The 14910-nt window shown below is 42.5% G+C and overlaps 1 protein-coding gene across 3 annotated transcripts in view; it reads right to left on the bottom strand.

Moving 5' to 3' along the window:
* The window catches only part of ENOX1 (ecto-NOX disulfide-thiol exchanger 1), a 564230-nt gene that overhangs the window by 119860 nt on the left and 429460 nt on the right, over positions 1–14910 (bottom strand). For all 3 annotated transcript variants that reach the window (XM_005853253.2, XM_014535489.1, XM_005853252.2), the window contains 2 exons: positions 7369–7475; positions 3378–3495 (listed from right to left, as the gene is read on the bottom strand). In XM_005853253.2, coding sequence (XP_005853315.1) covers positions 3378–3495; positions 7369–7475 — 225 coding nt within the window. The remainder of the gene's footprint in view (positions 1–3377; positions 3496–7368; positions 7476–14910) is intronic.

Here is a 14910-nt window from a genome sequence, read left to right as displayed (position 1 = left end):
TTTGATTTTTAAAAAAGAATTTAGCGCAAGGTATACAAGTCCTCCCACATGATACATTGTGTCTTCTCTAGAAACCATTTCTCCCCGGCTGCCCCTCAGAAATAAAACTGTCTGTTACTGCCCTGACCGGTTTGGCTCAGTGGATAGAGCATCGGCCTGCGGACTGAAGGGTCCCAGGTTCAAGTCTGGTCAAGGGCATGTACCTTGTCTGCGGGCACATCCCAGTGCGGGGTGTGCAGGAGGCAGCTGATCGATGTTTCTCTCTCATCGATGTTTCTAACTCTCTAGCCCTCTCCCTTTCTCTCTGTAAAAAATCAATAAAATATATTTAAAAAAATAAAACTGCCTGTTAGCTTTTATTCCAGGAGACAGAGGAGGAGGAAAGCTAGCACTGGTGGACCAAACTCAAGCATCCTGTGGGGGGCGGCCTCACCACAGGCCTCCCATAGGCCCGGGCTCCCAGAAGGATATCCCCTCAATTTCCAAGAATGCCTGGGACAGCTACTGCTCAGAGCGTCCAAGACAAAATCTCATTGTTTTAGCAGAAACGAAAAGGGCAAGGGATTCTTTAGAAGACAGAGGGTTTATTTCTATTTCAGCATTTGGCAATTCCTACTAGTGAATTAGAACTACATTTTGAAGAGGCCTGCTCACAGGTGCCTGACAACTGCAAATGTGTACCTACAATTAGTGCTGGGTCACCTGAGGAGATACCACTGAAAGATTACACACACACACACACCGGGTCCCTGGGTCCCTGCTGTTGGAAGGAATCTGTCTTCGGCTGGGTAAAAGACCAGATGGGAATTCCTTCTCTCAGACAGTGGCCCCAACATGCAGCCGAAAGAAAAACCGCTGCCTGCTTTTGGCAGGATCTCCGGGGCCCAGTGGAATAAAAAAGGTTAGTTGCTTTCCTTTCCCTCTAATCAGTCCTGAGCTTTCCTCATAAACCACATGCCACGTTCCCTGGTCCATCTCATTTTGAAAGCACAAAAAAGACTTTGAACTCCTGGGGGCCTGGCATTTGAACTCCAATTCTTTCATCTTTTCCCTCAGCACTCAGTAGAGAACAGGCCGTGTTGTGCTCATTAATTCTACTGACCAAGTAACAAGCCTGGTGAAAGCTTCTGAAAGCTCAGGTCCCACTTCAGGCTCTTACCAGACGCCTGGGGAAAACAAAGAGAGGTCGGGAAGACAGCTCTTCGGTCAACCTTCCAGAGAGGACCCTGTGGTCCCTGCGAGGGGAGAGCTCTTGGCACCTCTGTGGATTCTTCTGTAGCAGAGCTCAGGGCAATCCTACAGGTACACGCTCGCTGCCATGGTCTGTAACCTCCCCTGTGAGCCACTGTTCTCAGTCATCATTCTGGCCCTATCCTAAGCACACTACAAAATTAGACACATTTCTTACTCGGGAAATTGATTGGTTGTTTTTTAAAAAAAATGTCCTTTCCTTGCCAAAAAAGCCACAGGTTCAAATAAAAATTTCTCATTAACTCAATTCTTTTCTCCTACACATACCTTATTAGGTATGTTAAAGATACAAGTTTCATGTATACCTGCCTCTCATCTAGAAACTTCAAAAATGATGAAAGCTTTTTTGAGAAAAATATTTTATATTTTTATGGGAAGATGTCATTGAGTTTAAGAAAATCACACTAAAATTTACTCTTTTCCTTTGACAGATGAAGGTGTGCAGAATAGAAATGCCGTGAGCAAGGTGGTTTCCTCAAACAAGCAAATTTAAACCCAATTACGAAGCAGTCCTGAGAAATCTGTAGCGTCTCACTAGGAGGCACACAGTGACACACACATGCTAGCTTCACTTTTCAGACAAAAGCTTCAGAAAAGAGGGGCATGGTGCCTTTGTTTATGCCAAGCTTCTGAAAGATATAAATAAATGGAATTTGAGGCTAAAAGGAAAATGTTCTAAGGCCGTTGGTCTCAAACTTTAGCCTGCAACAGAATTCCCTGCAGGGCTTAAATCGCAGATTGCTGGTGGCTCCCACCTCCACCTCCCTGAGAGTTTCTGATTCAGTAGGTGTTGAGCAAGGCCTGAGAATGTGCATTTCTAGTAAGTTCCTACCCGTGGTCGGCAAACTTCGGCTCTTGAGCCACATGTGGCTCTTTGGCCCCTTGAGTGTGGCTCTTCCTAAACCTTAGGAATACCCTAATTAAGTTAATAACAATGTACCTACCTATATAGTTTAAGTTTAAAAAATTTGGCTCTCAAAAGAAATTTCAATCGTTGTACTGTTGATATTTGGCTCTGTTGACTAATGAGTTTGCCGACCACTGTCCTAGACGATGCTGGTGTTGCTGGACTGACGACCACACTTCTGAGAACCACTGCTCTAAGGACGCTGAGCTCCCTCTGCTACCCCTGGACAAAGCAGCTTTCCTTGCGACCATCATTTACGCCTCTGATTCTCCTTGAAAGCCCTGGAGAAACAGGGCATTCACACCACTCTCCAACCCTGATGACATGACCATTTTCTGAATCTTGGTTTTGGCTTCTACCAACAAATTAGCAAAGGTCACCTGTTTCTGGTTACCTGACTCTTCCTGTTAAAAAGCTTGGGACAGGTGAGTGTTTATTCACCGGTACATACGAGGAGATAGATCAAATCTGTCATGCCTCTATTTGTCTTTTTTTTTTTTTTTGGCAACAGTGGCAACTCTGGTTCTTCCTGGGCCCTGTACACCAAACTTTTCCCCTTGGACAAGCAGTGCCCCTTGGTGTCCCCTATGTGGAGTGACCAGGTCCCTGGCCTGCTTCTACAAGACCCAGGGATTTACATATACACAATTCAAGGACAGAGTTTTACATCAGCATCTCAGATGAGACGGAGTACATGAACCAAGTTCACTCTGAGCTTCTCTCCTTTTTACAGCTCAAGAGTAATGCCCCTTCCTTGGTACAAAGTGGGCCAATCCTCTGACGGCAGGTTAGGTGAACCAAAGTTCACTGGAGAACAGTCTAATTCTCCAGCAAGCTCTTTCAGAGGCTAGAAAGCTTCCTCAGGGATGAAACAATTCGCATGTTAGGACACTGACTGAAGCTAGATTTTATCTGCATTTCAGCATCAGTGGTGGCTACCATACTATGGAAAAGGATTTTTATGAGAACAGGCAAGTATCCCTGAAAAAAGTATAATGGCCCCAGACCTACTCATAAAGAAACAACTGGAACAATTTAAATTACTATGTTCCCAAGAAGTGTAAAGTTCTACTAATAAAAGACACAGTCACTCAGAGATGAAAGTTTAGTATAACTCAATAAAGGTGAGTTATGTGTTCATTTCCCAATGTATATGCCCCACCTGGGATTAGGAACATCATTGAGATACCTCATGGTGTGTGGTGGTTTTCAGCATTACCTGATTCATCGACTCTCATTTTTTTAGTTGGGCTGTCACAGTTCTCATCATCTGACATTTCCATCTCCTCTTCGCGACGGATGCCCATGAGTTGCTCACTTTGAGCATTCCGGAGCTCCTGAAAGTTAAGAGTACACAAATGTCAGTCACTTTCCCAATGGTCTTTTAGTGTATTATGGCTGACACATGAGCACCTAGAATCTGCAGTTTTCCCCTTTCAAACATTTCCCCACCTAATCTAGAAAAACATTCTGAGGGGTACAGAAGGTGGGTGTGGAAAGACAGGAATCTGGTATCAGACTTGGAATAATTCCTGCTCACCAATGACTAGTCAAGGGCTCTTCAGCAAATTATTCAATCTCTCAAGTTTCAATTTCCACATTTGTAGAAAAGGAGATAACAACATCCACCTAGCAGGGCTGTTGTGAGGATTACACAGAAATACCTATCACCATGAGTGGCACACAGGAGTGGCTCATCGCTAAGGATTAGGAATACAAGAGCAAGGAAACATTTAAAAGACTGGTCTGCTACTGACCCACTGTACTGTGTAGCTCTAGGAATGTTTCTTCATCTGCCTTAGCCTCAATTTACTCACTGGAATATTGTGATGATCATACGTTTGAGAATAAAATAAATTAATGCATGTAAGATACTTAGCCTCATGTTAAGCACATGGTTCTCCAAGTTGAAAATGCAGACCTCTATTATTCTTCCTGCAGAATAGGGGCCCTGCATGTGAGCATGTGGCCCTGCGTGATCTCTCTCTCTCTCTCTCTCACACACACACACACACACACACACACCATTCATATATTCAAATGGTCAAATTTAAAAATATGTTGGAGGGCAAAATAAAAACAGATGGCTTCTTTTTCTAGTGTTTTACATTATGGTGTAGAGTTTATTGTTTTTGTTGTGATGGTTGCTTTAGCATCACTTCATGATCTTAGGATTCTATCTTATGCTCTCCACCTATTACAGGAGTGACTGCAGCCCAGGCATTTAATTTCTTTGAGCCTTTGTCAACTCACACATAAATGGGAAATAGTAGTAATAAAGGCCATTTGAATGCAAGCGTGCCATGTGAAAACTTATAAAAAATAAGGTATTACAGAATATTGTTTTACAACTGTATCTAAAAATCAGAACACTGTAATCATGTATGTTAAATAATCATATTCTTTGTATAAATTTCTATATTATGTATTTGTGAATCCTTATCCATTGTGTTCTCTTATATGTGTTTCCCCTTTTTACCTCATTTAAATTGAAGTCTTTAAATAAAGTCAAATAGTTAAAATAATTTCACTTTATAATAAACCTTTGAGTAACAATAAAGCTAAAGTACGACGAGGTACTGATGGCATGACTTTAAGCATAGTTCTAAGGCCCATTCAGTCAATGTGTGCACATAATAGTCTGTGTTATAGGTTCTTTCCATTGTCTTCCCTGCTTAGCTCACAGATGTGTACTGCAGCATGATGGGAAGGAAAGTATTTGCATGGTCAACTCTGAACCCTGGGAATCACCATTACAGAGGACAGGGAGGGGGATCAGCAGAGAGGCAAGGTCCCTGGGACAGGGACACATGTCAGGGCAGTCCTGATGGCCACCAGGCTGACGGCCCAGGCCTCCTTGCGTGACATGCCACCGAGTAGAAAGGGGTGCCAATCCTGCCCTAAACAACACCATGGGTATCAGAGGCAGATGTCACATGTGATTAGTGGGGAAGTTTTTAGGTTGTGGACAGCTAATTTTTCTGACAAAGAGGCCAATTCCCAAAGAGGTGGCCTGAAAATACTTAAAACAAGGAAAAGTCAGGCGGAGAGAATAAATGAGCCTGAAAGAGCCTGTTGTTTAGTCCCCACAATTAATGACAAACTGTCATACAGTAGCTGTTCTAGTGGGGGAGGGTGGCAGAAAGGAAAACAATGGGAGGAAAAAAAAAACAAGCTGAGGGTGTTTCCACAGGGTGCCTCAGGTTCAGCAGTAAATCACTCGCACACGCTAATAAATCTGCAAAGGTGTTGCAGATAATTAACAGATGCTGTACATGGGAACGCGGAAAAATCAAGCCAATTATCAAGCTTATGTGCAACTGAGAAATCATCCACAATGTAAAATTACCAACTGGTACTTAATCAATTAAGCGACACGTCGGAGAGAAAATCAAAGGTAATTTAGAATCCTATTTCCTGGTACATCCATAGAGCTGGCCGGAGTGGCAGGGAGCCATAAAGGCCCTTCGCAGGCACAACGTCAGGACAGCATCCTTTCTACCCCTCAGCAGGGAGCAAGGCGAGCAGGCTTCCCTGGAACAAAGCTGGAGCCTCGGGTGTCCTGCTCCGTGATGGAGAGGACAGCCCTGGCCCCAGCACGGGGGACGCCAGGAGAGGGGACCAGACGTGGCAGGAAGTGTGAATTAAATCAGGAGCCGATATCTGCTGACACTCACTACTAATGCCAGCCTTTCTATGCGCAGGTTTATTCAGCATCATGCCACTTGCCTTTCTCTTAATATTTCTTTTAATCATGTTTGGTTTTTACGCAAAGGAAAAAAATAAACAATTCATAGATTGTTCCCAAATCTGAATCATAGTTCATGGATTCTGATCTGTGTTTCATAACCCTCAGTTTGTATATTTCATCATAAACTAGGGCTCTTTCCTCCAGAAAATCAACCTTAACTGGGGTACTGGGGTCTCGACTCAGTGTCTGGGGGAGCAGTAGGGAAGCATCCTTTGTTTTTTCTGGCCCCTGAAAAGTTAAAGAGAAACCCCATGTCCTCCTTACTCACAATCCTGAACAGAGGAACAGAACTGCATCACTCACCATCCACCTTCTTAGGCATTTGTGAACAAAATAAAAAATGTCCTTCTTAACAATAAATTGCACTAGCACTTTAAGTGTCCCATTATTGTGAAGTCATCGGCATTCACCATAATAACAGTGATAATAAAGGATTCATTTGCTATTCATGTGGATATTATATCTAGTGCCATCGGTATTCAGCTGTAATTTAGCATTAGTTAATGGGCACTTAAAATGCTACCCAAATGATTGATATCACAGTACTTTGTGGTTCTTCAAACTCTATATAAAACACTTATTTTACAAGTGGGAGCCAAAATCATTAAATAAATAAACCTTACCTTCTATAAGTTTGGGATTTTGAAAGGGGAATATCATTTAGAGAACTCTGATATCAACATGCTAGAGATGGAGAGACATCCACATGAAAAACATTCTCTCATTAAAAAAAGAAAGAATAAGCAAACAAAGACAGTATACTTACTGTTAAAGTACAGGTTCAAAGCGTACACTACACTGTGGAGTTAAAAATAACAGCCGGACGACCAATGACTAATGACACATTTTGGCCCTTCTAGGGTCAAAGAAGGTCAAGTTCTGGACTCTTCCCTTGGGGTGAATACTCACATTCACACATGCATTGATGCAGAGGGCAGACGTGGCTAGCCTGGCTGCTCCCTCCCCTGGGGAAGTTTGTGCTGGGAGAGGTGTGGTTTAACCTGCTGGCTAGCACAGGGACTAAGGCATTGCTCATGATGAGAAAGCGTGCATGAGAGGCATACCTGCCATTTCTAGACCAAAGAAGAAACTGTCCTCATCACGTAGCAGAACAGCGAAAAAAACTCCGTATTTATTAAAAACTGGTTTTCTGTTTTACTTTGCACTTCATTTCATAATCATCAGGCAAAGTGGCTTGGTTTATTCCTGAGCTCTTGGCTATGAATGGAAGACTTTCTGCTCTCCCACTGCAGGGGAGAAGAGCTCTCTGTCCTCTAAGCAGGAAGTCAGCTCTTTGCTGGGTAAGGAACAAATCTGAGCTGGATTTGGGTGACAATGAGACAGGACAACGGCAAGATGACTGCCCACTCTAACAAAAACCGTAATGACTGCAGCCACACTATTCTCTGCCAATCCAGCTGTGTGATGGTGTTTAAAAAGTAATAATAAAATCACCAACCTCAGAATGTTTTCGCCAAATGTCTATGTTCTTGCGCTGAGCTTTCGAGAAATGGTCCCAAGCTTTTTGTCTGGTAGAAGCGTTGAAAACGGCCACAATCTGCTCAACTTTGGTGAACAAGGAAGTCAAACAAGACAAGTAATTTATGTTGTGATCACTATAGGGAAGCAAAGCAAAGACACTAGGAGTCTATGGATGATGTCACAGTAGAAATAACATCATCAATATCCATCCAATTTGTGCCTTTTGTACTTACATTTTAGCAAGGTTGGGATGTCTCCCTTCAAGTCTGTCTCCATAACCTTAGGTTAAAGCAAATTCTAAGTATGACTGGGGAAAGTCCGGGGAGACTGGCTTCCATGCATTCTTTACCTTGTTTACAAATGGACTTGGTATATGTACAGACTGCATGGGCACTGGTGTTGGCATACAGATACAGATAGACAATGTAATGCCTTGGTTGGGGGCTTAGACATGAAGTTGGGGTAGAGTGGCTGGATGAGGAAGAGCCAAACATATATCTTTTTCTCTTTTGGTCTCTATCTGAAGGAGTCAGATGTAGCTTGCTGAAGATATTACTGGGTCCAAGTTCTAAGTTGGGGCCATGAGTAGCTGTGTCACATCTCCCCTCAATCTCAGGGCCATTTTTACTCCTTGGATCCTTTTTCTTCCCCTGTTGCAACCAATGCAGCCAGCCCACCAGCCCTTGGGCAGGGAAGAGAGACCAAGGCTCGCCCAACCAGCAGCTCTGCCATGCAGACCTTACGTTCACACCCTCCACAGTTCATCACGACCACATACCATTCTCTGTTATTCCATTTTTCACTTTCTTCAGGCTCCCCTCCCTCAGCTCCCAAACCCCTTGAAGTTCCAACTCTATCACTTGGACCTCATTTAGAACTTTCGTGGCTTGCAGGCACAGTGCTATAGGAATAATAAATGCTGAGGGGTTGTGAACAAAGCCATGCAGAGAAAGGGATGGGCTCTTAATAGTGGATGTCACAGGTGGGGCCAAGCAATTGCAGATTCAGTCTTGCTTAAACAGTTATTGATTTAGTAGGCATGAGATTAAGGAAATTATAGCACTGAATTCACCATATGATTAAACATAAACTTCTAAATATTAAGTTAGGAAGGGATAGTTAAAATTAGCTTCTTATAGATGCTAACACTCTATCAAATATATTTTTTTCTTAAGTGATTGCCAAGGCTCTATTATAAAAAAGGACATCAAAGCTCTTCCAAATTTTCCAGGTGTCCAAAGAATGTCAAAGAGCAATAGGATAATCTGCACAGAACAACACCTGGTGCCACAATTTTAAAAATCAGCGCACAAAATAAACAAGTGTCTGACGGAGCATAGGAAGCAAGCAGATTCCATTTACTTCCCACATTGTAAATATCTTCTCATGCTAATAAGCAGCTACTTCCCGACCTATGGGTAGTTTTCACAGGGGCGTTTATGTTTACTGTTTTCCACCTCAAGAGAATTCCAACTCCAAACTTTCCTATCTATCAAACTTTATCATCATGTCATACAATGAACTGATTGCACTTAATTTTAACAGGAGGATTTGCCATCAGCTTATCTCACACTCTTCCCTCTCCTCAGCTCACCCGGAGGAAGTAAAGCTGCCAGGCTAGCAAGGCTGAGCTGCTCTGAGGGTTGCCTTTCAGCTGGCCACCTAAGCCCAGGGCTGGCTGCCCAGCAGCATCGCTGGCAGAGGAGAATGCTGCAGCTCACTGCCTGGGGTTCCTGCTGTTCTGTCTGCGTGCAGGCTGGGTTCATGGGGGACTTCAAGCAGCCTTTGCAAGGGCAACATAGAGTAGTCAGCCCAAACTGTCATGGCAAAATCCTGTCAGATGAGATTATCTGGCAGGGACAGAGATGGTAGTGATTGTGAGATTTTTTTTTTTTTTTAAGATTCTGTGGTCCGAAGGGACTGTTCAAAAGCTGATAATTTTTTAAAAATATTTTATTGTTTTTTTTCAGAGAGGAAAGGAGAGGGAGAGAGAGTAGAAACATCAATGATGAGAATCATTGATTAGCTGCCTCCTGCACGCCCCCCATTGGGGATCAAGCCCGAAACCTGGGCATGTGCCCTTGGCCAGAATCAAACCAGGGACCCTTCAGTCCACAGGCCTATGCTCTATCCACTGAGCCAAACCAGCTAGGGCTGATTGTGAGATTTTTAAAGAGAATTGGTCCCATTGCTTTTAATAGCAGAACTCTTTGATTGGAATCAGTTAGAAGAATAAGAACTGTGGTGTCTGACACAAGGCCTGAGGGGAAGGCACAGTAAGGGTTGAGGCTGAGAATTTGGGTCGTGATGGCCAAAATTCTGCCATCAACCAGGGAAGGCTGTTAATAAAGAGAAAACTGTGTGTTCATATGTTTATGTGTGTGTGGAGTGGAGGGAAGCTAAGAGAAACTAGTAATGCACTTGGAGGTGTACAGAAGGGAAAGCACTTAGAAGAAAGACCCAATGGCCAAAACTGCACATGTTCAAGGTCAAAACTAGATCCCCGAATGTTTACTCAAGTTGTGTTGCAGATATTCCCTGTTTCAGGTTAAGTGCCTCCGTTGCTCAGACCATACTATTAACATATTCTGGGCCATAAGTTCAATTCATTCATTAAGCAAACATCTGAGATCCTACTGGTTACGAGGCACTTGACTGATTGCTGGAAATATATGATTAAGACATGCCCTTGCCCTTGATGAGATTACAGAGAAATCTCATCTGGGAAAAAGCAGATAATTACCTTATGCAAGAGAGGTATGGATGACACCTATGGGGACACAGTAACTAACTCAGTAGGTGGAGTCAGGGAAACACACCCAAAGAAAACCATATTTTTGCCAAGTCTTAAATAGTGAATCAAAACCTGCTCAGTTGAGAAGGCAGGGCTGCTACTTAAAGGCTGGCATGGAATGTGAAAGGACTTTGTGTGAACATAGGTGACAGGGATGGGGCTAATGCTGGCTGAGAATAAATAAGGACCATGTATGCCAAGCCATATTGTGAACTTTATATTGCAGGCCAGAGAAGGCAGATCTGAGTAGGATTTGCGTGGGAGAAATGAGAAAGGCTTGAATGAAGGCGGAGCTCTGGAGTGGAGGGAGAAGCAAGAAGTCATTTGACAGGGCAAGATACAGGACACAGTGTGACTGACTTGCTGTGAGGGAGGAGAAGCGGGAGACCAGCACGACTCAAGCTTGGGAAGAACATCAGAGCCCCAGAGGATGAGCACAGGTGGAGGTCTGAGAAGAAGATAAAGAATTTGCTCTTGGACATGCTGAATTTGAGAGGCCTGAAGGTCATTCAAATGGACCTGAAATACATACTGCGGGTCCAGAAAGAAGTCAGAATTCAAAGAGATAGGATGTCTTAAATTGTCTGGGCATATCTCGATTTCATGTAATTGTATTCTTTCCAATAGGGGAATTAATTAAAAGCAAAACTAAATGTGATTAAGTTTATACTTCTTATTAATTTTTATACTTCCTCCTCCCCCCACAAAGTAACAAATAAAAAAACACACCAAAGAACAAAAACTGTAACTCAACTTAGGTTTAAAAAATAGTTTCACAGTATTTCTATGGCCCAGTTTACTTTTGTCTTGCAAATAACAGCTCTTGGGCACTCAAAAGGACCCAGAAAGAGTGCTCAGATCAGCATAAATTCATCATCATTAGAGAAAAACCACCTCAGAGCCTCTACCCTAATGAATGTGACTCAAAGACAGCATATTTTAAAGACCATAAATGGGGTGACCACTACAATTGATGTCACAGGTAAAGACCATACACTCTTCACTAGCTCTAGCAGAGAACACCAAAAACATGTCCATAAATTTGACTACCACACACTACTTCTCCAGTATAATTCTTACTGCTCATTCCATATACGATGAAGCTAAAAGCAGTTACTAACTAAATGGGATATTTAAAACTCTACTTAGAAGCCCAGAGAAGAGATTAGTAGACAGGATGTTGTTGTGATGCAAGCAGAACAAATTCATATCCACCCCCACCAGTGCCTTTACCATCTCTAGTGGTCTAAAGTGATGGCCAAAGGCCCACAGGAGCCTATATCAGTTAGTATACTTAAACATTCTGGAAGTATGAGAAAGAGTAACAGAAAGAGTTATCAGTCAGAAAATTTAATTTTATTCTTTATACTTTGCAAATCTTCCCTAATTCTATGTTTGATGTGTTTTGCCCAAATTAGGTTGTTTGAGGAGCATAAAAAAATTACCTGACTTTTCAGAAATATGCTTGAATGTCAGTCTTAGATGTCATAATATAGTCTCCCATACATATCCAGCAGGTATGAATGAACAGAAGGGAAGGATAAACAGAGCTGTGATGAAGTTGGTCACCACTCTTTGCAAATCTCTTGTTATAAGATAAGCTGGGGCATACTGAAAATTTAAAGAGTTTATTTGAGCAAAAATCGATTCAAATTTGGCACTGCCAAACTGGAAGTGGTTAGGAAAGCTCCAGTGACAGGAGCTGGGGAGAGGCTTTTATAGAAAAGGCAGAAGGAAAGGAAGGAAATTCTGATTGGCCATAGCTTAAAGTCCTTAGGTTTCAACTTCAGGCACCTGACAGGCTTAGGTTTTGGTCTGCTTACATAGGCCACCACAGCCTTAGAGCTACCCCAGGCTAATGGCTCCTTGTTGATAAGTGTAACATTCTACTAGGGGTTGGTTATTCACTATCTCATACGTGTGTAAGTGAAGAAACATGTATACCCACATGCACACATATAACATACACATATATGTGTATAGCTTTCAAAATTTCAAAAAATAATCCATAAGATCAAGCAACTTAACACCCTTTTCAGTACTTTCCCCCAAATGCTTGGACATCTGCTGAGTTCAGAGCATAGTCCTTACTTGAAATAGGACTTTATAAATGATCTTGAGAAGAAATTGTCTTCCGTCTTCTCAGGGAAGGACAGCTTAGGACAGAACATCCATTTACCCAGAAAAAGGACAATTTAGACAAGTTTCACAGTATTTCAGAACAGGGTGCCCAGCACAAAACCTCAGATTTCTGGGCAGCCCTCTTGAACTTTGAGCTCTGGACAGAAAAGCATTGGAAGCAGCAGAAGAGGAAGGTTAGGTTCCTCCAATGAACACAAACAGGGCCCTTTCTCCCTCATGTCCTCCTTGCTGCATTCCTTCTCATAGTTCCTGCACCTTCTGCATTTTTTGTTCCAGCTAAACAGCTGTGAAAGGGCCTTAAATCCACTTAGTGTCCCAAGTATCTGGAGAAACTGATTAAGTCCTCACCAGCAGCAGGCCTGCCTCAACAGAGCACCTGGAACAGATCTCCGGGCTTAATTTTCGGTTTTAATGCTATCTGGGCTCATGATAGAGCCTTAAGTCTGTAGGGTTCAGAGGAAATTTCATTTTCCTTTAAGGGATAACATTTTTTCAAATCCTCTCTGAGTAGCTCATAAGAAATTTTCAAAGGCATATAACAAATGAAATAGGAGATCTCTGCCACCCTAGCTTGTTATTGTTGTTTTTAAATACTCAGAGCTGGGTAGGACTGGTGAGCCTTGGCCCTGAATTGAATAATTATAATGGAAGGAATGTAGTAAGTGATTTGGACTCTCAGGACGCTCAGAGGAGCAAGACGAAGCCAGAGGGAGGAGCAGTTAGCATCAAACACGACAGGGACATGGTTAAGAGGAAGTTGCTAGGAGAGATCCCGGAGAGGTTTCTGCTCACTCACTCAGGCAGGCTCTGCATCCTGAGCTCCAAGGAGCCCGCCCGTCTGTCTGGCGGGAAGCCCAGGAGACAGAAAATTAATATGGTCAAACCCATACATTAAGGAGGCATTGACTGGAATTTCAAGTTGAGGAGGAAAAAGGGCATTCTGGGGTTTTGTCCTAAGATGAGTAAAAAGAGCATTGCGTGACACCATGACTCCATTCCAACCGCCTCACCCCGGAGGCCAGCAGCAGGCATTTCTGAAGTCCTGACTCTGTGAGAACAGAGATTTGGTTCTTCTGGGGAATGGGATGGGGAAAGAAAAACATGCTGATCACATTATAAGAAAAGAAATAGGATGTTTTTGCAACTATCAAGCAAGCCGGAAATGGTCATGTTGTTCAAATAAATTAAGATATACAGTGACTTTTTAAACTCTGTATACATTCCAGTACATTTCAGGGAACTGTAGATCCCCTTATGAATGCATATATTCAAATATTTTGTAAAGTGACAAAACAGAAATCTATGAGAATATTACCATTTTAATAGGTTGTGGGGTTTTTGTTTTGTTTGTTTGTGTTTTTTTTTTACAATATATTACCTTTATTAGGCTTTTTAAATTCAATAAATCCCCCTGCCTAGATTATCCTTATGGACTAATTAAAGTAACACACATATATAAGAAAAAAGGAATAAAATGAAAAGCAAAGTCTACTTTCCCATCCTGAGTGCCCCCTCCCCATTTTTCTCTTTAAAGGGAATGTACAGATTCTAGCACACCCACCCAGAGAAAACAGTATGCAGAGAGCATACACTGTGCATAGTTTCCTATGTGTAACCTCTTTTTTCACTTACACAAAAGAACTAATATGATATACACTGTGCTGCACCTTGCTTTTTTCACTTCACATATCATGAAAATCTACCCGTATGTACGTTAACAAGACTGCAGTGAACATCCTCAGACAGATCTTCTGACATTCTTACATAATTTTTTAAAAAAATATATTTTTTATTGATATCAGAGAAAAAGGGAGAGGGAGAGAGAGATAGAAACATTAATGATGAGAGAGAATCATTGATTGGCTGCCTTCTGTACATTCCCTACTGGGGATTGAACCTGAAACCTGGGCATGTGCCCTGACAGGAAATCGAACAGTGACTTCCTGATTCATAGGTCAACACTCAACCACTGAGCCTCACCAGCCAGGCTCTTACATAAAAAAATGTTATAAGAAATTCTTAGCAGTGGGAAGGATAGATAGGAGAATATCTGAATTTTTAATTTTTGAGAGCTAAACTACACTCCAATTTTATGACCACTAAGTGTTTTTCAAATTATTTTCCTACCTCTTGTCAATAGTTGGTTATCGCATATTTATTTTTTGCCTTCCTGGTAGATGAGAATAGGAATGAATTGCATGATAGCCAGCTCTCTGCACCAGAGCTACCCACATTTGCAGGTGCATTAGGAATCATAGAAATAAGTCCACAGACTCACTAGACCCCATTTTATCAGTAGGTGACTCCTTGCTAAGAGTGATTATTTGGCAGGAAGGGGTTTCTAGGCATTTATTCTCCTTTGTTTTTTATAAAAAATACTAGAGGCCTGGTGCACAAAAATTTGTGCACTTGGGAGGGTCCCTCAGCCTGGCCTGTGCCCTCTCGCAGTCTGGGATCCCTCGGGAGATAACGACCTGCTGGCTTAGGCCTGCTCCCGGGTGGCAGAGGGCAAGCCCAATCCCTAGGTGCAGCCCCTGGTGCGGCTCAGACCAGGGCGGATGGGGGAGTTGGGGTGCGGCGCCG

Source organism: Myotis brandtii, unplaced genomic scaffold, assembly GCF_000412655.1.
Source record: "Myotis brandtii unplaced genomic scaffold, ASM41265v1 scaffold1018, whole genome shotgun sequence".
In the NCBI taxonomy this organism is placed as follows: Eukaryota; Metazoa; Chordata; class Mammalia; order Chiroptera; family Vespertilionidae; genus Myotis; species Myotis brandtii.
Note: the sequence above shows the minus strand (reverse complement) of the source record. Positions and strands in the feature narration are given on the sequence as shown.